The sequence below is a fragment of the Filicampus tigris genome, chromosome 19 (genome assembly GCF_054856515.1).
Source record: "Filicampus tigris isolate MCC_2025a chromosome 19, RoL_Ftig_1.0, whole genome shotgun sequence".
NCBI lineage: Eukaryota > Metazoa > Chordata > Actinopteri > Syngnathiformes > Syngnathidae > Filicampus > Filicampus tigris.
Genome location: NC_141235.1, coordinates 5187977 through 5207970, shown reverse-complemented (window position 1 = coordinate 5207970; position 19994 = coordinate 5187977). Strand labels below are relative to the sequence as shown.

Genomic DNA, 19994 nt, shown 5'->3' with positions numbered 1-19994 from the left:
TTAATCAATCAGGGGTTAAAAAAAATCTTCATGATTCTGATAGTTATTAAGATATCTGCCAATTTCTTGACTTTTAAATAACATGAATAATTCAGATAAAATGGGAGGGGGAACACTGGGAAATACATCTGTGTTTCCTTTACTTTTGATTTATTGTGCCGGGAACTCATCCCAATAGTTTTGTCCATCTAAAAAAACGTGTAGACAATCTCCAGATTTAGTGAGTTTTACATACAAATAAGTACAAACTTTTGAGTACCACACAAATACACAAACCACACGCACACACGCACTTGTTAGGTCAGGGCATGTGAAGAGTCATCCCATGTCCGTGCATGTGAAAGCAGTAAAGAGCATAATTGCCTTGATCCGGTTGTCGACTTAATCGGGAGCCTTGTGGCCCTCACTTTGTGTCGGGCCTCCTTGACGCAAAGTCAAAAGACGACAAGACTACCACATTTTCTTACACAAACTCTAAGTGATTTTTATTACTTTTTCCCGCTTTCTAAACACACAGCCCATATACACAGATTTACATGAAGATATATATATATATATATATATATATATATATATATATATATATATATATATATATATGTTAAGAGATTACATTATGTATATATGTATTTTTAAAAAAAGTTTAAGTGTCACCGTTTCTACACTATGTACAAAGACCGCCACCCCAATTGTTAGTATAAAGAGACTGAATGAACTTCTGACAGGGGATGTGAAGAGCTTTTTGGGGGGGGCAAAATATTTAGCTGCCAAATTCATTTGAAGTATAATATTTGTATCAACAAAAATGAATAGCTTTTTTCTTCAATTGGCCTGTGAATGTCTCGGGTTGCTGCGACGGGGGGGTTGCATAGCAACCACCATCCCCATCCAAATTTCATCCAAATTGCAGGTGTACCTAATGTTATGGACTCTTATGTTTCTCCTTTATCTTGGTTAACTACGGCTCTGTATTCACTACAAATGTACAGTAGATTTCCTGCAAAGAGCCAATAAAAAAAGCAATCATCTCACAAGTCCTTGTACTTTCGTGTGGGCATGGTGGCGGTGTCAGTTTTGGCAGGGTGTGAGGGGAGTTGATCGGTCACTCAGCTCACAGTGGCTATGCCGCCCTCGTCACCCCCCTCCTCCACTTTACCACCTTTGCCCATGCCCTTCATTTTGGCCATGATGTCGGTGAACGTCTCCTTGACCGTCTTCTCTAGGAGCCAGCCCTCGCTCTCGCTCTCCGGGTCTTCGGGGTTGACCAGAGTGGACAGCGAGGTGTCGACGTATTGCAGGCCCACTGTCACGGCGATCTGTGACAGGACGGGGTAGTCAAAAGTAAGCGTTGCTGATTGTTAGCTAGTTAGCAGGATGAGTCAAAGGAGGGATAAAACAATTTCCACTAAACTCAGTGGACGGATGGTATGTAGGTCAAGGAAAAAAAGTTGTAAAATTTTGATGGGGATCTGGTTGACAAATTTAAACATGGATGCTATGGAAGTTGGGATTTATGAAGGTTGTTTTGGCCTGATAGAGGTGTAGTTTGAACCTTTTTACAATAATATGCAGGTGTACCTAATATTGTGTCCAGTAAACATTCATTAATACCACTCCACTATCTGTGCCAGCACAGTTAACTTGCATAACCATTTTCAATCTGGGCTTCCTCCAAGTGGATCAGCTTCCAGGGAGCCGCCCTCCATCCCGGTTTCTGGAGCAAATGCTGTCTGCTGGATTTAAGACATTGCCTAAAAGTGTCTGCAGCCCAGACAGGAAAAGTCAGGGCTAATTTAAAGCAGCCACAAAAAAAAAAAAAAAAAAAACACCAACTTGTTTACAAGCTTCATTGACCATGACAACAAGACACAGAAAGTTGAGGGTGAGGGATGGTGAAGGATTTTTACTCTCTAGGGTATAGTTTCAGGCGAGATACCGAACGGAAGGAGGAATTATTTTTAGTTTGTTTAGGGCACCAGCAAGTTGAAATGAGGAAAAGGAAGAAGGAAGTCGATGATGTGAACGCCAACTGGGACAAGTGCATCATGTGATTAGGCCATTGAAGTCCTCCCTGCACTGTTTAATGAATATTGATTGTGTGTTCATACCAGGAATGTCAAAATTGTTTTACTTTGATAGAGTATATAGATCATTCGGAGGAAGAATCAGCCCCAGGTCAGACTTTTGACGCCCTTGTGTACATAATACTGAGAAGAGTTTCTAGTATTTAGGTTGGCACATTTAGCCACATAAGCGAGCCTCATATGAATATTGTGGTTGCTGAGTGCTACTTAGGATATGCTGATTACATCATTATGTGTTCCCTGACCTCTAGCATGGTGACCAGCAGCACCAGGGCGCCTATGGTGGTCATCATGCCACCATAGTAGGAGAGCAGAGCATCGCGGCAGCCGCTCTTCCACACGTTGAGGTCCTCGGTGTAGTGGTCGTAGCTGTAATGCGCCGAGTTGTTGGTCATCTGCTGCTGGATGCACGGCCGTGGCGATCCTGGGTTACAACAGCTGAAGGGCACGCCGTCCATCAGGTACTGGCCGTCCACGTTGCTCCCGATGCGACTAGGAACCAAACATTACACATTTACTGGTGTATATAGTGTACGGTACGTATAGATTATAGTTAGCCTAATAACATATTGACAAAATATGAATAACAAATACACCCCCCACAAAAATGATTGCACTTTTTTTCCTTTTATGCCTGTGCAGATTCTCAGTTATCCAGGTCATGGTAATGTGTAAAGGTTGAATAAAGGAAACTGGGCTCGTCATCCAAATATGACTTAGGCAACTATGCTATTAGGCTGACGATGTTGTAGTTTGCAATGTAAAGGAAAGTCACCTTCAGCGAAAATGCTACAGTTCTGTATGAAAGGCAAGTTTCGTGAACATATTTTTTTAAAGTCAGCAGTTGAGCAAGCAACTGAAACAGAAGAAACAAAAACAAAAAAAGTAAAATATTTTGGGGTGTGTTTTGTATTGAAAAATACAAAACATGTAAATAACAATAACAGCACTTCTTTGAGTGTGCAGGAAACGCAACCTTTTGGATCCTAAAAACAATCCTTCAAATGTTTCATAAACATTTCACCTTAACTGCATGTCAGAAATGTCAACATAATCACTTTCCCTTCTTCTCGATAGAACTGCAAAGCTGTAAAAACTTCAGCAAATTAGCTTTGCCAGAGTCCATAGGATCTGATTGGATAGGACACTGATGCTTCAAGTGCTAATCCGGGCGATTTACCAGTCATGGTAGGAACACTTAAAAGAACTGGCACAACATTAGGTACACGCCTGCGACAGGTGTTGTTAAGATTTTGCACTTCCTCCTATAGTTAGGGGTCATTTCTGAAGTCAAAAATAATAGAAATATATAATGTACTTATATACATAAAGAAGAAAAGGACAAACGTTTGTCCAGCAGATGAAGTTTTACCCAAATATTCTAAAATGTTTTTTAATCAACCGTGTTTTTTGGCGCATCAAAAATGTTCATTGTGACCCGCTGCATGTTTATGTACTTTAAACGCCCTCACTTATTGGTTAGCGCACTTAATTCCAACCCCACCACCCAATCACATAGCACCCTGGCAAAAGTGCCTAGTAACCTCCATGCCTTTCCTCTTTTGCCGTCACCATTTCTGTCACGCTAATCCTCAAAAGGGCGCAGGAGAATAACATACATGCCCTGACCTACCCTCACCCCTAATCCACTTATACTGAACTCAGCTTCACAGTACCACCACCTCCATAAACCTCGGGTCAAATGACCAGTGTTCTTTCTATATTAACACCATCAGAAGCGCTGACCTACATTTACAACGTAACTCTAATATTTGCTACATGAAATGTCCAACAGCCTACCCTCTTCATTTCGCAGCATTCCTCTGAGATGCCCTGCCATGTTTTTAGTTTTATGTCCAATGAGATTGCAGTCTTTATGTGTTGCCATGTCAATGTCATCTGCTTTAGGCCCTAGGGCCTTCGGAAGCAGTCGTGCAAAAATCAATTTTAGTGATCTGCATTCAATAATATTTTATTTTATTTATTATCCAGCATCTATGGTGATTATGATTTCTTTTACTTACTTTTTTTGTAATTTTATTCGATGAATATTTCTGAACCGCTCCTGTGTATTTTGTATAGTATCGACAATTGTATAATTGTGATGTGCTCGCGGTGGTATTAAGAGGGTGGATTAAGTCACGTCAGCCTCAGCTACGAAACAGACCGCAAATGACACATCAAATACATACAAATATCCCCTTACTCTTTGACCTCTTTGGCGCTGAAGTCCAGGTAGCGGTTGCTGACCCACTGGATCTCGAACCAATCCCGGTAGTTGTCGTTGCCGCAGCAGCGGAACTCCATCTGCATCAGGTCCAGCGTCCGCTTCATGTAGCAGCGTCCCGGCGTGTCCGTGTCCTTGTAGTAGCGCATGCCGTTGCGTAGGCCCTCGGCCAGCGTGAACTGCAGCGGGATGCGCATGATGAAGCACAGCAGCGCCGTGACCACCAGTAGGGCGTTGAAGACCACACAGCCCACCAGAAAGGTCTTGAGCATGGGTTTCCACTTGACGAACTTGGTGGGATCCAAGGAGTCATAGCAGACCTTGCCCCCGAAGGCGTTGATGCCGCACGCCACCAATCCCATCAGGATGAGAAGATTGGGCAGGAAGTGGCTCTCGTTGTTGTCCATCAGCTCCGAGCGCTTTCGCAGCTCGATCTTGAAGAAGAGGCCCATGCTGAAGACCAGCACGCCGGCCATGACGGCGAACCAGAACAGGAACCACACGCTCTGGGCGAGCTTCACTCGCTTTTTCAGATCAAACTTAACCTTCATCAAAGCCATTGTTCAACCAGATGTGGCCTTTTAAAAAAAAAAAAAAAAAAAAAAAAAAAAAAAGCCTGTTAGATCCTAGGAGAACTTCTGGTGGTGTTTTTTTTAACAACCCAGTCGTGGTTTGAACTTGGACAGTCTCCTTTGATGCATCAGTAATCCATCAGAGATCATTCCCGCCGTGCCCTGGACGAGCCCAAGGATGTTATTCATTCAAAGCCACCGCCATTGCGCCCCAAAAACATCCCAGTTTGATGCGTTCACTTTGCTTGGATTTCGCCTGGAGGATTTCTGCAAGGATCCTCATGACTAAACTCACCAAGTTGCTGTACGTCATGCTAAGCTCCTGTAAGCAGCCTGATCCAATTTGCCAGAGAAAAAAATCCCCCCACACAAGATGAGCCCGATTTGAAGCCGCACTCCCGGGGGCCTTAATTGGTTTGAGTGATCACGCGGTCGCCTTGGTTACCTTCATGACGGGATCTCCAAAGACGAGCAGCATGGAAGCGCCGTTATTCCGGGAGTCATTCACCATTGTAGGTCTGCAGTTTCGAGATGAAGCGGATGTCTTAACTGCTGGAAGCCATTAAGACATAAGTACTCGCACAAATACAGCCAATAATATTCCTGTGCACTCACCGGACACTTCTATAGGTACACAATCCAATTACCGTACGTCTTATAAAAGAGATGCGTTTTAAGTTCATCCCGAAATTTCACCTAAAAGCTCAAAATTCCAAACTTTCTGTGAATGGTGTATTTTATCATGGATACCAGTAATTTGTTGTCAGATCATTGCAAACAGGTCGTCAAGTTAAAAGTTATAGCGGTCCAGTACTGCTCCAAAAATTCCCAGGTTAAAGTTAGACAACTGTTAAATTGCATGTTAAGATACAACTGCTTGAAAATCCCTCAAATTTTGCATGTGGTTGCATAAAGTTAAAAAAAATAAAACCTTGCTTAATTAATTTGAATTAAGCAGCAAAAACCACCCGTTTTTGTCTGAGCCCTGAGCAACTGTTATGTCATTTTCAGTCGACAGCAAATGGCAAAATGGCCACCCGCCGAGATGGACAAAAACTGGTGGATTTTACTGCTTAACTCATATTCTACAAGTGCAATATTAATCCGAATGCCATGTTTCAACTAGTGGGCCTGCAAGAACATAGTTTTGTAAAGAATTTTTTGTGTTGACTTCCACTTTAAAATATGACCACCATAACTCCCAGCCATGTAAAGAATTAAGACTACCGTAAATCCACATAAAGTTGCACAATAAAAATAAAACTGTTAAAGCCCCAGAATAATTCAGGTTACACTCTTTACTCATATATGAAACATTTATTAAATAATCAGATAAGCTTTATTACAGGAGTCTACTTCTTTCAATGCATTACAACATCTTAGAATTGAATCAGTAATGGCAAAGTGTGTCATTTAAAGGCACTGAGGGGATCTTAGGGGTCCCATGTGGTCTTCCGGTCAGCTTCGGGGATAACCGTCCAGTTGGGCGATGGCGTCCCTGCGGCAAGCCAGTTAAAGTCGTCCACCAGCTCCCAGTGGTTCTCCTTTGGGTCCAGGCCGGCAGCCTGAAAGTCCTCATCCAGGTTAGGGTAGGACCAGGAGTAGGGTGCAAAGCTGATGCCGTGACAGTCCTCCACGATGGCGCGGCTGGTGACGTGCAGGTAGACGATGGTGTCTTTGCTGTTGTGGGTGCGCAGTTGCTGGCAGGCCAGAGCCAGGGTGCTGCTCTCACAGTGGTCCACAAACACAGAGGTGGACACAGGCCCGCATAGGATCTCACAGCGGTCAATGTGCTTCAGGTGCAGCGTGCTGGGCGTGCCGTACAGACGCACCTTGCAATTGGACAGGTGGGACAAAAGCACATCCTCTTTCTGGATCTCCTCCGCCGTCTTCAAGAGGACCATGTCGCTCATGTTAGAGAAGCCGCACTGTGCGCCAGGAGGGTCTCCATCCACTTGTGCAGCGCTCTGATCTGCAGGTGGAGAGACGACAGAGTCCTCCACTGTGGCTGATGATGCCTTGGTGCGACCCCGGAAGCCGAATTTCTTCTTGGGCATGGCCTGCTCCCTCGTCTCGTTGAGACATGTCTGCAGCTTCTGGAGGGCCACCTGGGCTTTGCGCTGGTCATAGGTGGTCAGAAACACCATGCTGTCGTTGAGGAACTTTTGCAATTGTGCCGTTTTGCTCGTAGCTTCCTCTAGCATCTGCGCCACCGCCTTTTGGTCCGCGCCCAAGCAGCTGCACAGCAGCTCTTCCACGGCAGCCCGCTCGTCGTTGAAGGTGCTGAAGAAGTAGGCGACGCTCTCATTGGCGACCGATTGGTTCTCTTTGGCTTCTTTCCGCCGCTCCGCGTCCTCCACCCTCGCTTTGTGGCGCTTCTGGAGCCGCTCCTTCATTTTAAACGCGCCGCTACGGCTCTCCGGCTCGTCCACCTTAACCACTTCATCAGACGCTTCCATGTTGTCCCCTTGTGATGACGTCAATGATTCTTCTTCGCTTTCCTTTGTTTGATGGCGTACTGCGCCGCCTGCTGCTCAAGATGGCGGCACTACAATGTAAACAGTAAATACAACACGGGGTTTTTTGCATTACGTTTTCGCTTAGTCGGTCATATCATTATCCAACAATCACTGGAAGTGTTATTGTTTAATCGACGCGTATAAAGAGTTGATAAACGTACCTCAACCCGTCGTTAAGTGCATTAGAGGAGCAGGCCGGGGCAATGTTGCTCAATAACAATCGCGATCTGGTCTGTTTATTTGTTTGTTCATTTATTTATTTATTTTAAAATATATATACATACACGTGACTTTAATGTTTGATGTATAACGTGACGTGTGACCAGAACAACATATAGGCATGTCAGGATCCTGACAAGTTCAAAATCCAACCATATCTATGAAGATGTATATTTTTTAATATTTGTAGGACCCATTTGTTTTAGATGTGGTTTTTGTGTGTATTTTTACATTATCCGAGACTGTTGTGTAGTCCCTATGATCGAGGATGCAGCATGAAAATACTGTGGGATGAATACATAATTAAGTTGTTTCCAGGTGACCCAATCTGATTTGGGGTTCGAATCACATGCATATTTGGTCAACTGAAGACAGGCATGAATGTGAGTGTGAATTTATGTTTGTTATGTGTGGGTGGATGGATAGAGCGGCTCCATGTACTGTATATCCACAATCCATGTCTGTATACTGCCCCCTGGGGGCCGATGGGCACACACCTGAAGGAGCAGCACAGTGTCCATTTAATTTAGGCAAAACACGTAAGACTGTTTGATTTCATTATAGATAATATTATATACAAAATTATATCGTGCCGTTTTCTTTTTAAAATCACATTTTTCAGGAGGCTAGAACAGATTCTCATTTACATTCATTTCAACGGTGAAAAATGATTAAGATATGAGTATTTTTTGTTACGAGCGTGGTCAGGGAATGAATTAAACTCGTATCTCAAGGTAGCACAGTACACTACTTGGAGAGTCAAGCATGTTTTGAGGTGTTACTTGGTGTAAAAAGTGAGAACCACTGCTGTAGTTCAAATGAAAAACAAGGTTTTGGCCAGCAGGGGCTTTGTGTGCACATTTGCGAAAGGACAGAAACAAATTATGATAAAATGTGTATGTACAACTTTTGGTCCTGTGTATGAAAGATGAGCACTCGTCCCAGGTAACTTTTGCCACACCTTTATATACAGTCACTTGTCATGAGTGACGTCATTCTTCACAGGCCCGCCCTCTACTGTTGGAAAAAGTTCACTAATTTCAATACGGCGTGGCATTTTAATTCAGTGAAAATTAATCTTACCATTTTTTGTACCCAATCCCTCCATCATGTCAAATTTTATTATGGCACTAGCAGGATTGTGGCACGGAGGGGAGGGGGGCCGCCGGTGCTGCTGTGCCCTCCTTGAACTTGTTCTTCCAGCGGCGCGCGCGCTAGCCCCCACAGCCCGTGCAGCCATGGCGAGGAAACCCCGTTGACAAGGCACTGCTTTTTCATGACGGTGAGTTCCCCCTTTGAGTGTATTATCATTTTGGGATAAAAATTGCAAGGGAAAAAACACACACGGCCTCCTTCCCTCTTCCTCCTTCGGGGAGGGTTAGGGAGACAACTTTGAAAATGGAGCCGAGGCAGCACAGTGTGGGGAGACAGGAGTGAGGCGAAATAACACGAGTGGTGGGAGAGAGGGAGAAGAAGGAGGAGGAGGAGAAGGAGGGGGCGAGCGAATTAAAAGTTGGCCAAATGGAGATATTGGGTTTCAAGTGGAGTGGAGAAGGGAGTAAAGAAAAAAAGGGTTTGCCTCTGCGACTCTTTATGTTATGCTAATCGGGATAAATATTTATAGATTCGTTTTTCCGTCTAATTGCGCTTTCAAAAGGGGAGGGCGTCGACGACAAGTCGGCAGGCCAGCTAACCGAAAAGCCGGCCGTTTGGCCGTTAAGATGTCTCCGGAGCGAACGAAGCTGACTTGGACGAGGACCGGGTTCGAGAGCGAGTACATCCGCCTGGCACAGCTTTGGCTCCGGGGGAAATGTGACGTTTTGCGCCGCTCGGGACGAGTGAGAAAGCCTTGCGCAAAACGCGTCAAGGCAACCACGTCGACTGGCCCCCGGACTGCGATTATGTCGATTCGGGCTATTTTTGGAAATAAAATCTTACATGCTGCACATTTAACTGAGTTTCTCGGCTCATTTTGAGGCCCTTTTCCCCATAATGTGTCCGGGACAACATGGCGTACGAGCTAGGGCGGATTTGAAGGGCAATTCGAGCTTTATGTTCACATTGTCATCAAAGCAGGATTGTAGTCGTCTTTGGTCCGAACGGCGATATTTTTTTTGCCTACCGTTTGGTTTAGATGCTCATTTTTTGTAAAGACCATACCACGCTGTGGTTCTTCAGCATCGACGCCATTTCACACTATTGTTCTATGGCCACGACGCCATTTCAGACTCGTTCTTCGGTTTCACGCTAGCTTTTTATTTTAAAATAATCCTAAAATAAAAGAGTACCTTTTAAAAGTATTGTGGGGTTGATGTTAGCAAAATGTTTTTGTTGTTTGTCTTCGTTGTGACGTGACAAACATTTCCACCAAAATTTAAAGCCAACACCCCCCCCCCCCACACACACACACAGTGACAGTTTAACGCTTGATTATCGGTTATATTCTATCTTTCCACGATGGTTTTGCTCCTAAAATAGCTTTGAGAACATTATCTTGAGCTCTTGTTGAGCTGAGTGGTTCAAATATGGAGTCTGAGCGAGGTGCAGCACGTAAAAAAAAAAAAAGACAGTCTGGCTTTAACAGCAGCCATTTTGTCAGTTTAGCTTGTCCAGTGTAGAAAATGCCACTTCAGCCACACATTACTCATTGAATGGAAAGTAAGCATTTCATTCTTGCGCTGAAAAGAAACCCATCCCCGTTGCTCCTGAACACGTGCACAAGAAATAAAATAGTGAAAGTTTATTCTTCTCAAGTAATGGCATCAATTTGTAAGCCTGCTTGCCCCCTTTTATTCTTTGCTACACAATACACTTGATGGCTAAAATAAAGTCAGCCATCCATTATGTTTGCCCTTCAAGCTTATTGAGAGCATGGCGTGGTTACTTCCACACAAATGCACTTTCACCATGTGAGGTGACTGACCAGTGTGGCTGGTGATGGGTGGGAGTAGTGTGCCACAGTAGCTAGCCCATGTTGTCTGAAGGAAGGTCACACTGCTCTCCCATGGTGATACATTGCTTTGTATTTTAGTTCTCCTGTTCTGTGTCTGTTTTTAACTTAAAACCACTGTCATTTCGTCACCTCCCTCCCTGCAGCCCATCCAGTTACTGGAAACGTAGGGTGTTGCATGACTGGATCCATGCGGCCCGACACTAATCAGTGAGTGAGGTAAAGTGATGAAAGCACACATATTGGACACATTTGGTACCCCTGGACCCCTGTTATATCAAATTTTACTCAATATAAGGCCAATTCACAAGTAGTTGTCTTAAGGCACTTTACGTAAGGGTAGAGGTGTCATCTTGGCTGAGGTGCTGAAAGTACTCACATGTTAGTCAAGTAGAAGTAAAGAGACTTAAAGAAATAGACTGGTGAAAGTAGAAGTACTGATTTGACTCCTTAAGTTAAACCGTATAGACTGTAATTTACTGAAGTACAAACTAACACACATAATAGTACTTTGATTGTGACAATAAAACAGCGTTATGTTTTAAGGCAGTATGGATACACCTCTTGTAGTTAAACGAAGCCACCAGTGACTTTTATGTCTCACCTTGATTATTTTGTCTTCAGGTGTCATGGATGATGAGGATGATCGCCATCTTCTGGATATTTTAGGGTAAAACTAAAAATATTCAACATTTGCATTTGATAATATCATTATTAGGACCCAAAAGGCATAAATGCAACAATTTTGTTCAGGTACTGTTAACGATCAGTGACCTTGATGAAGTTACTTTGTTTTCAGAGATGTGGATGCATTGAATGACTATCTACACGGTAACAACAGCAAGTCCGTGAGTGCCTCTTATAAAAAGATTGACAGCCACACGCGTTTGGCATGTTTACGTGGAACTTTCAACTCTTGAGGTGGGCGTTAGCGTGTGTTCTCCCTCTTGCAGATTGAAGAGGACGATGTAGCTAATGCTGCATATGGCACAGATACCTCTTTCTTCGCTGGTGACGACACTGTGAGTACGCAACTCATTGTTGGAATGTTCAGTTCGAACTGGAATTGTGGTTTGCGCAGTGTGAAGGAATGTAGACCTGTCATAACTTACTTTTAATTACTTCAATATCGTTACTTGCCATTTATTCTTGACAGCAGGCACTTTGCACAATAGAAATCAAGAGAACGATAATTGACCAACACTCATAAAAAAAAAAAGTTCACCACCGCATGCAATCAGTCTTGTCGATAATTCATGATAACTGCCACTTTGTACAATAGAAATAAACACGACTAGAATTTAACCACAGTCCAAAAATGACCAGTCATGCACATGTACTGTACAGCGCATACGGGAAATATTCACAATTTGTTAGTTTCGCAGCCTTAGTCCATAATGAAATACATCCACTTGCCCCTACTTCAACACGCTCATTCATCTCATTATTTATGAAGACTGCCACTCTGCACAATAGAAATTAACATAACAACTAGAAATATATGAAATAAAAAAATAAAAAATCCACAGCACTTTCCAACATTCTTCCTAATTCTCTAAATGCCTCGTTTTAGGCAAATGCCGGACTCAAAGATGGCTCGTCCACAATGGCGGAGTTTGGCGGGGATCCGGCGGGAGACGGCCTCCAGCTCTCCAGCAGCCTCTCCTTTATCGAGGACCAGCTGGGAGCCGGGAGCCCCCCCGGAGGCGGCGTGGACCTTGGTGAAGACCAGCCCTTCGACATCCTCCAGAAATCTCTGCTGGAGGCTGACATCACTGAGCAGACGCTGGCGCAGGAGGCCTTGCTGGAGACGCAGTCCGCGCCCACCCTCGTGCAGGCCCCCGTGTCCTTCCCGTCCCAGCTGGTGTCTGGGGGCTACGGAGGGGGTGTGGTCACCACGCCGGCGGCAGCGGCGTTGCCGGCCGGGCAATTCCTTCAGGGAGTGTCCCCGTTACCTAACGGTTCCACGCAGCACATCCAGGTGCTGGGCTCGTTCGGGGCGGGAAGCGGAGTCATGACGCTCAGTGGTCTGGAAAGAACTCCTCAGATTGTGTTGAGGCCGGCGGGACCCGTCGCCGCCGGGGGGTCTCCGGCTGCAGGCGGGCAGGTGTACGCTCCGACCCAGGGGCATCTTGGCCAAGTGGGCTTCAAGAACATTCCCCTCCAGAACGTCATCATTCAGAGAGGTCCAGGAGGGACCCAGACTCTTGTCAGGCCGATCCAGCCTAAACCGCATCAAGCCGGGGCTCCGACTGTCTTCAGCTTACAGACCGCGGTCTCCCCGTTGGCGAATATGGCAAACAGTGCTACGCCGCAGTACACTGCCAATGGCTCCATGGTGGTGGATCAGCAGCAGGCACAAACCAACATACAAGCGGGACAGTTCTTGCTGCCCACTTCTTTGGCAGTTCACAACGGCCCCCCCGCCGACCCCGCTGCCCATATCACCACCCACAATGCGGTGCAAATTGTTGCCGGGCAAAAAATGACGGCGCAAGCGGGTGGGCAGCTCATTTTGAATCAGGGCGTGGCGAGTGGCGGCGCGACACAAACGTGGAAGAGTGCCGTGCCCACAACGTGCGGTCCGGGCCGACTGGCGCTGGTCAGTCAGGGGCAGCTCTCCGGTAGCCCCGTGCAGCGCCTCCTAGTGACGCAAACTGCTAACTGTACGGCGTTGTCCCCCTTACCGAACACACAGACGCCGGCACAGGAACACAGACAGGTCAGGGTAACACTGGAATGTTGCTTTCTGTGGTTGAGTCACTCTTTACCGTATTACATTGTCAGTTTGCCATTTTTTGTTTCACTTTACACGATATTGTTTGATGATATTGTCCACTGCAAAAATCTCAATATAATGAATAGGGAACAATTGTGAACGCCGCCAGAGTCTTGGCAGGTCTGACAAATCACTTCCTGATTTCCCAGAATGCTTCTGGTGCTGCCGTCAAACAAGTGCAGCTCAGCGCACAGAAGAGGCCCGCCCCTGCGCCGCTAACCAAAGGAGGAATGTGAGTTCAACATAGACACAATATGTGACACGGTCACAGTAATGCCGTCGTTTCTTGACACCTCACACAAGAGAGAACAATGAGAAATAATCCACAGTCCAAAAAAGTTGATGGCGCACTCAATAACAATAGTCTTGCACAATAGTAATAAACAGCAACAAATGTAAAGGTTTTCTAATGGTCAGTCTTTTTTTTTTTTTTTTTCCTAGGATTTTACAGCAACTGAGGGAACATCACGAGCGGGTGGACATGCCCGACCGGCGACACTTTACGTCGTTCAATGACGCGCTGCAACGGCTCCTGCCCTTCCACGTTTTCCAAGGCTCGCCACCCAGCCAGGAGGAGTTCTCGCAGGGTACCTTGACTTCTTTTTCTGCCATTTTGGATTTTGAAGCATCTTTTGTTGGCCAGTCTAATTTTCTTCTTTGTATTGACAGTGGATGAGGAGTTTGAGTCTGTTGCAACGCACGTATTGATGAGGACCCAGGCCATGATCAATAAGTACAGGCGGCTGCTTTTGGCTGAATCTGAGGTTGTGTTTAAAATATATTTCCCCCCTATTTTAGCATTTTTTATACAAAGTAAATCTTGTATGTGGAGATATCTTCCACAACAACAAAAAATGTCTTTTTTTATTGGTTATGGAGATGCAATTTCATTTTTATCCAAATGTGTTTTTTTATTTAGCATATTCTCAGTCAAAAGAAAACATGTATCCACAAATTTTATTTTGCAGATTTCTTACATTTTATTTTACCTCAGCTTTAAATGTCCTTTTAGCATCTTGACACTTTGCAAAGGAAAAAAAAAAAAATCTACACATTTTGATATTTTTTAAATTCATGCTCATTTATTTGACAGTTATTATCCAAACTACAAAGCAAAATAGGAAAGCCCAACTTCATCTACTTGAAATGGTGGCAAGTGTGTGCTGACTCCAATTAATGTGATTGGTTAATTTTGAACACAGACACATCCTCAGTTAAGAGGGTGTGCACACTTGTGCAACATCCCCCCCCCCCCAATAGAATTGTACATCCAGGGTGTCGTCTGCTTCTTAACCTGAAATCAGTTGGGAGTGCTACTGAAAATACATGGATTAAAAAAAATAATTTCATTTATTCTATTATAACACTCCTAAGTAGTAAATGCTGCAGTCAAAAACCTCTGACAAGACATCCTCTTTCCTTGCGAGCAGCATTCCAGTCCTTCATCAGAGATGGTGATGATCGATAGGACCTTCAACCAAGAGGAGCGCAGCTGCCTGACCCAGGACAAGCGCATGCTACTCGTGGATCCAGGTACCAATCGTCTACTGCTTCGTTTTTCCAAGTCCATTTAAGGTCTCACTGTCTGCTCTGTCCGCCCAGACGCATTTTGGGAGGACTTCTGCTGCGGGCCGAAATCCAAACATTCGCAAGATCCCGTGCCCTCGTCGCCGCCCGACGCAGACTCGGAGGAGCCGCCATGCAGGACAGACTCGCAGCCTGGCTGCGGCGACCCAGGAGGAGGCGATAGACTTCAAGCTTCATCGCAAGAGCAAGAGAACAAGAGCGTCCTGGAACTGAAGCGATCCCAGCGGCAGCACTTGGGGCAGGAAGGTAACCACTCATCTTTTGCAGCGGCTGCAGGGGGTCACACGCACCACCAGGCGGCCTCGCCCCCACACCTAGACACAGACTCTGCTCTGGAGGCTGCTGTCAACAGCATCCTGGAATGTTAACAAACCACACGGAGTTTCGTTCTAGTTCATTTGTGTAGTTTGTTCTGCTCCTTATGTAGCACTACCTTAGTTTTATTTTGGGCAGATACAGGGGGTCCTCGGTTTATGACGGAGTTTCGTTTCTAAGTAAGCTGGATTTGTCGGAACTTTGGGTAATCTATTTACAACCTGCACAAATCTATTAGGAAGTGAGGATTACAGTAAATATTTGAATAAAAACACTCATGTGCTAAAAGTGAATTAAAGTCAGTATTTATTTGAAAAACTCTTGCTGGTACGGCACTAACTGAGTGTGCCTTATCGTGCTGCGTGCCGCAATGTAATGCCGAGACGCAAACCGATTCATTTCGCGCCGTACATAACCTCGGAATGTCGTCATTACAGTAAGTAAGTGTATGAAAAACACTTCTAGGCCATAAATGTATAAAATCTAAAAACCAAAATACGGTACTATCTGAGCGTGCCTTATTGTGCCATGTGACGCTGTATTCTTACGCCGCTATGCAAAGTAGTTCATCACGCGCCATTCAGATCCTCAAAGTGTCATACAGAATGTTTGTATGAAAACACTTTTAGGCCGTTGTTATGAAACAATTCGACAAGCGACTAGTGGGCAGTGGCTGAGCGTGCCTTCTCGTGCCATAAATACAACAATAGAGTAACCGCCGCATATTCTTAGTATGGCCAAGTGTCAAAAACCGATGACCCCATGTACTCTGAAGACAGGCACTTCTTCGAATCACCCATGATGCTGTGGGAATGTGTGCAATTTAAAGAACCATAATTCTTTTTTTTAATGGCCAGTTTGCTCACTTTGGCAACTCCGTGCCTCCTCTTCGGCTTTTATTACAAAGGGTTTACATGAAGAATTCCTGTATTTCTTTGACAAATTGCACTAAAAGCCGTTTACATCGGACTGCACACAAGCGTGTCACGTAAGCCGCCATGCCATACTTGCTCACTTTTATTTGGCATTTTCTTTGGCTTTTTCCCCCCCTTTTCTTTTTGTACCTTAAAGGTACGCGAGCCCCTACACGTCAAACTCGCCTATCATTTCAATGTGTTTGCGCTAGGGGGAGATTAATCCTCAGATTGAGGAAGTTACTTTAGTTATTTTTTTAATCAGTGTTTTTATTTACTTTGGTTTTAAACTGGAGGATTCATTGATTGTATGCTTTGTCTTGTCTGCTTTTATTTTCTTTGTTCTCAGCAGCACAACCAAAAAAAAAAGCATCTTTTGCTGATGTCACACGGGACTAAGACTAACTTTTTGTTGTTACATATTGAAAATCATGCTTGAATGATTCAGACTGAAGAAATTCAATCCAATCCATTTCTGCCAACGCTTAAACCGGCTAGTGAGCAACAACAGACTGAAGGCCTTTTTTTATTTTATTTTTTTTAAATGACCATTAATGGCGTACTAGTGGTTAGTGTGTTTGTTCTGAGGTTCAGGGTTCAAATCTCCATGTGAGCATGTTCTGCTTGGCATACTCCGACTTCGTCGCGCATTTCAAAAACATGCAGTTTAGGTTCATTGACGACTCTAAATTTCCCTTAGGTATGAATGTGAATGGTTTGTGTAAATGTGCCCTGCTGGCGACCAGTCCAGGGTGTAGCCTGCCTCTCGCTCCAAAGTTAGGCTCCAGCTCATCCGCAACCATTATGAGGACAGGAACTATAGAATAGAAAATGGATGGACGATAGTCCGTCATCTTCGAGCTGCTGCTGAGTATTTAACAAAATGTCTGATCCTGGTTTTCAACCAAGTTTTTTTTTTTTTTTTTTTTAGCCCAGCGGTGCCATTTTGTCATCAGTATACGGGGCCACGCTTTCTATCTATATTGTCAGACTTGATCCTGTATAGTTTGTCATTTTGTATGAACAAACAAAAAATATTTATAATTTTTGTATGGAAGAAGAGGAAAAAAATAATTTAAAGAAAAAAAAACACAAGAGAAAATGGCAATTATTTTGTATTATGTTGGCGTCAGTTGTTCATTGTTGTGTTGCCCACAGCGGCAACAATAAATTCATTTTGAATACAAACACGGCAGCGAGTCTCCATTCTATTCTGGTCAAGCGTATAACGGCATTTGGGAATAGGTGGGATCCTTGGGAGGAACATTTTTTTTTGGGATGGGGACCCCAAAAAGAAACCCTCGAGAGACATGTCTGGATATTTGCACCGTGTTTACGTATGGGCTGGACTATTTATCCATTTCAAAAATGTGCCTGTTCCCTTTTAATCATCTTACAAAGCCAGCACACGTGATGTATGACTAACAGCCCAACGTTTGAGCACACGACTCAACAGCAACACCCAGTGGAAACCTGAGGTACTGCAAACAAACCAATTTCGACCGCGATTATCGTCAATAACTGGCAAATGGGGCGATCACAATTGGCACGTACATAGCGTCACGCATTTGTCGTTGTTTATTTCTATTATGCACGGGGCATATACCTCTGGTGTTAATGGTACTTCCTCCAGCGCTCATGCTCTAAAAAAATACAAAGAAACACAAAAATTAAACACTTATAAACCCCAACTCTTGACACTATAAAAGACACAAGTGTGTGCTTACTAAGATGAGGGTATGACCAGACGTAGCTGAGCACACAATATCCGGCCAGCAGCATGCCAAGGCCGCCCACGCCGCCTTTCCTCACGTCGATATACTTCCTGTAGTACCAATGCCAGCCTGTAGGGGGCTCACAGTGCAGATTTTAAGTGACCAATGCCGACGGGTACCTAATGATGTGGCTGTTGGGAGTACTGTATATATTTTGTTCACCTCTCTGCATCATTCCCACCGCTTGTCCCGGTCGGCGCGGCGCCCTGCAGGCTAGCCACTCAGGAAGCTCCCTCAGCGTCACCTGACCCAGGCTGCGTCCTGCATGGCAAAATGAGCGATGCTGTCAGGTATGATTTTGACCCAAATGTTACGAAATCGTTAGTAGATTTATATAAAATATGTTTTTTGGTTTCATATTAATGACTTTTTGCGTTTCGTTATAAATGCAACATGTTTTTTTTCAAGTTCATTTTCATTAATGAATTATCTGAAATTTACTTTGCACCGTACTGTCAAATACTGACCCGGGGAATTGTCTTTCCTCCTTTCTATTGTAAATAATGTGTCTTCGTGTCTGGACTGGAGGCTGGAAAGGCGTCCTGGCAACGCTGAAGTGAGTCCTGTCTGTTGAAAACCAACTTTGGATGTTTGGAGGTCGGGAAGAAGCGGAGGCTTATGGGAGGTTGCTTTGGATGCATACAAATCATCTTTACGCAGAAGTAGAGACTCTTTTGGTTGTATAATGATACTCGCACTAGCTAGACTTGATTTAGTGTTCGTTTGAGTGGTTTCAATGTGGATGGCTGGCCTGCTCGTCTTGGCCCGGCCCAATGTGCTGCCAACGTGCTGGAGCGTAATCCTGGGCATCTCCTTCTCTTCAGCCATTATTGCTTTTTCTGGTGATTTGTTTTGTTTCTTTATAGAGGCACTTTTGGATTTTTGGGACTCTGCAGACAAGTAGTCTTTGGATTTGGACTTTGTGCTTGTGGTTCTTGGAGGGACAGTTTCCAGACTTTGTGGAGCTGAATCCGATCCTGGTGAAATCTGGCTGGACTTTGCCACCTCTATTGTGGCGTGAATGGTCTTTTTCTTTGGCTTCGACAGTGGGGCTGTTTGTCCACTTTTCCCAGGCACCTGTGGTGACGCCTTCTCATTGAGAGGCGGAGTCTTCTTCCCCTTCATTTTAACCAAGTCTGCTTGTAGCCGTCCGGGTGGCGGGGACGCAACAGGCTCATGGTGGCTTAAAGGGGGCTTGGCTGCCTTGCAGTAGGGCAGGTGGCTTTTCAATCTCTTGTAGGACTTCCCACAGAATGGGCATATCTCTGTAGATGGGAGGGAACAAAACAATGAATGAAATTGAATTGGAATTGAATTAATTTGTTGATAACTACATGTTGATAGTTACGTAATATGTCTATCATAAACTTAAATTAGAAGCAATTACCCTCATGCACCTTTCAGAATTACAATACTCTCATGCTACTGTCACAGTGCTTTGCTTTTTCCACATACAGCCTTATTCATAAATTGATTTTTTTTATTTTCAGTCAAATCTGTCAATATGTCCAGAACTGCCGGAGTTCTTATTAGCTCAAAAACTCTTGCCCCACCCCTACACCCTTCCCTGCAAGCTGCCCCACAACTTGTGAAACTTGCCTCAAATTTCGTGATGCTACTTGCTTTCCTTGACAACCACCTATTATCTTATAATATTAGTCTATTAAGTATGGACGTTTTCGAAACTTACCGGGGCTCATTTCGCACGTGCCAAGGAAAAACAACAAAAAAGAAAACGTAAATTAAAATATTTTCTTAGCGTGGATTAAACGTGTCGTAGTAGGTTATAAGTTATAAATTGCAATCATTTGCACACGCTGACTGGCTTTCTGCTGGCTTTCACGGTCATGTTGTCACAGTCGAACTGAAGGACCCCGAGTTGCTTTCAGGTGGTCATTCAGAAGCCTGAACAGAAATGGCTAAACTTGGCCTAAAAATGCGGTTGGTCATTTAAAGCGCCTCGTTTATGAGACTAACTGAATTAAATGTACTCAATTTAATTTAATTTGGGGGCCTGATGCGATTTTGAAGTATTATTGAGGCGCATTTCCTG

At 44.4% G+C, this 19994-nt stretch overlaps 4 protein-coding genes across 9 annotated transcripts; 1 reads left to right on the top strand and 3 right to left on the bottom strand.

Annotated features, from left to right (window-relative positions):
* Positions 1–596: 596 nt before the first annotated feature.
* prph2a (peripherin 2a (retinal degeneration, slow)) lies at positions 597–5248 on the bottom strand. The gene is made up of 3 exons (XM_086016197.1): positions 4291–5248; positions 2330–2576; positions 597–1316 (listed from the first exon to the last, which is right to left on the bottom strand). Exons 1-3 carry the CDS (start codon positions 4869–4871, stop codon positions 1107–1109), a joined length of 1038 nt encoding a protein of 345 aa, XP_085872323.1. The 5' UTR covers positions 4872–5248; the 3' UTR covers positions 597–1106.
* Positions 5249–5315: 67 nt separating this feature from the next.
* On the top strand, positions 5316–17354 carry bicral (BICRA like chromatin remodeling complex associated protein). 6 transcript variants are annotated; one of them, XM_086016189.1, is made up of 11 exons: positions 5316–8903; positions 10718–10781; positions 11196–11241; positions 11371–11419; positions 11525–11593; positions 12145–13293; positions 13500–13582; positions 13792–13937; positions 14020–14114; positions 14781–14883; positions 14953–17354. In XM_086016189.1, the coding sequence occupies exons 3-11, from the start codon at positions 11201–11203 to the stop codon at positions 15303–15305; spliced, it is 2088 nt and encodes a 695-aa protein (XP_085872315.1). In that variant the 5' UTR covers positions 5316–8903; positions 10718–10781; positions 11196–11200; the 3' UTR covers positions 15306–17354. The 6 variants fall into 6 exon arrangements, with proteins under 6 accessions (XP_085872315.1, XP_085872310.1, XP_085872316.1 ...); XM_086016184.1 differs by having other exon boundaries at positions 10718–10790; XM_086016190.1 differs by lacking the exon at positions 5316–8903 and adding an exon at positions 8979–10628.
* Positions 6181–7431, bottom strand: tbcc (tubulin folding cofactor C). The gene has a single exon (XM_086016198.1). It carries the CDS (start codon positions 7340–7342, stop codon positions 6317–6319), a length of 1026 nt encoding a protein of 341 aa, XP_085872324.1. The 5' UTR covers positions 7343–7431; the 3' UTR covers positions 6181–6316.
* LOC147129062 (uncharacterized) lies at positions 14289–19848 on the bottom strand. The gene is made up of 6 exons (XM_086016196.1): positions 19632–19848; positions 18409–19206; positions 18104–18202; positions 17894–18010; positions 17773–17809; positions 14289–15293 (listed from the first exon to the last, which is right to left on the bottom strand). Exons 1-5 carry the CDS (start codon positions 19639–19641, stop codon positions 17781–17783), a joined length of 1053 nt encoding a protein of 350 aa, XP_085872322.1. The 5' UTR covers positions 19642–19848; the 3' UTR covers positions 14289–15293; positions 17773–17780.
* Between the last annotated feature and the right edge of the window lie 146 nt (positions 19849–19994).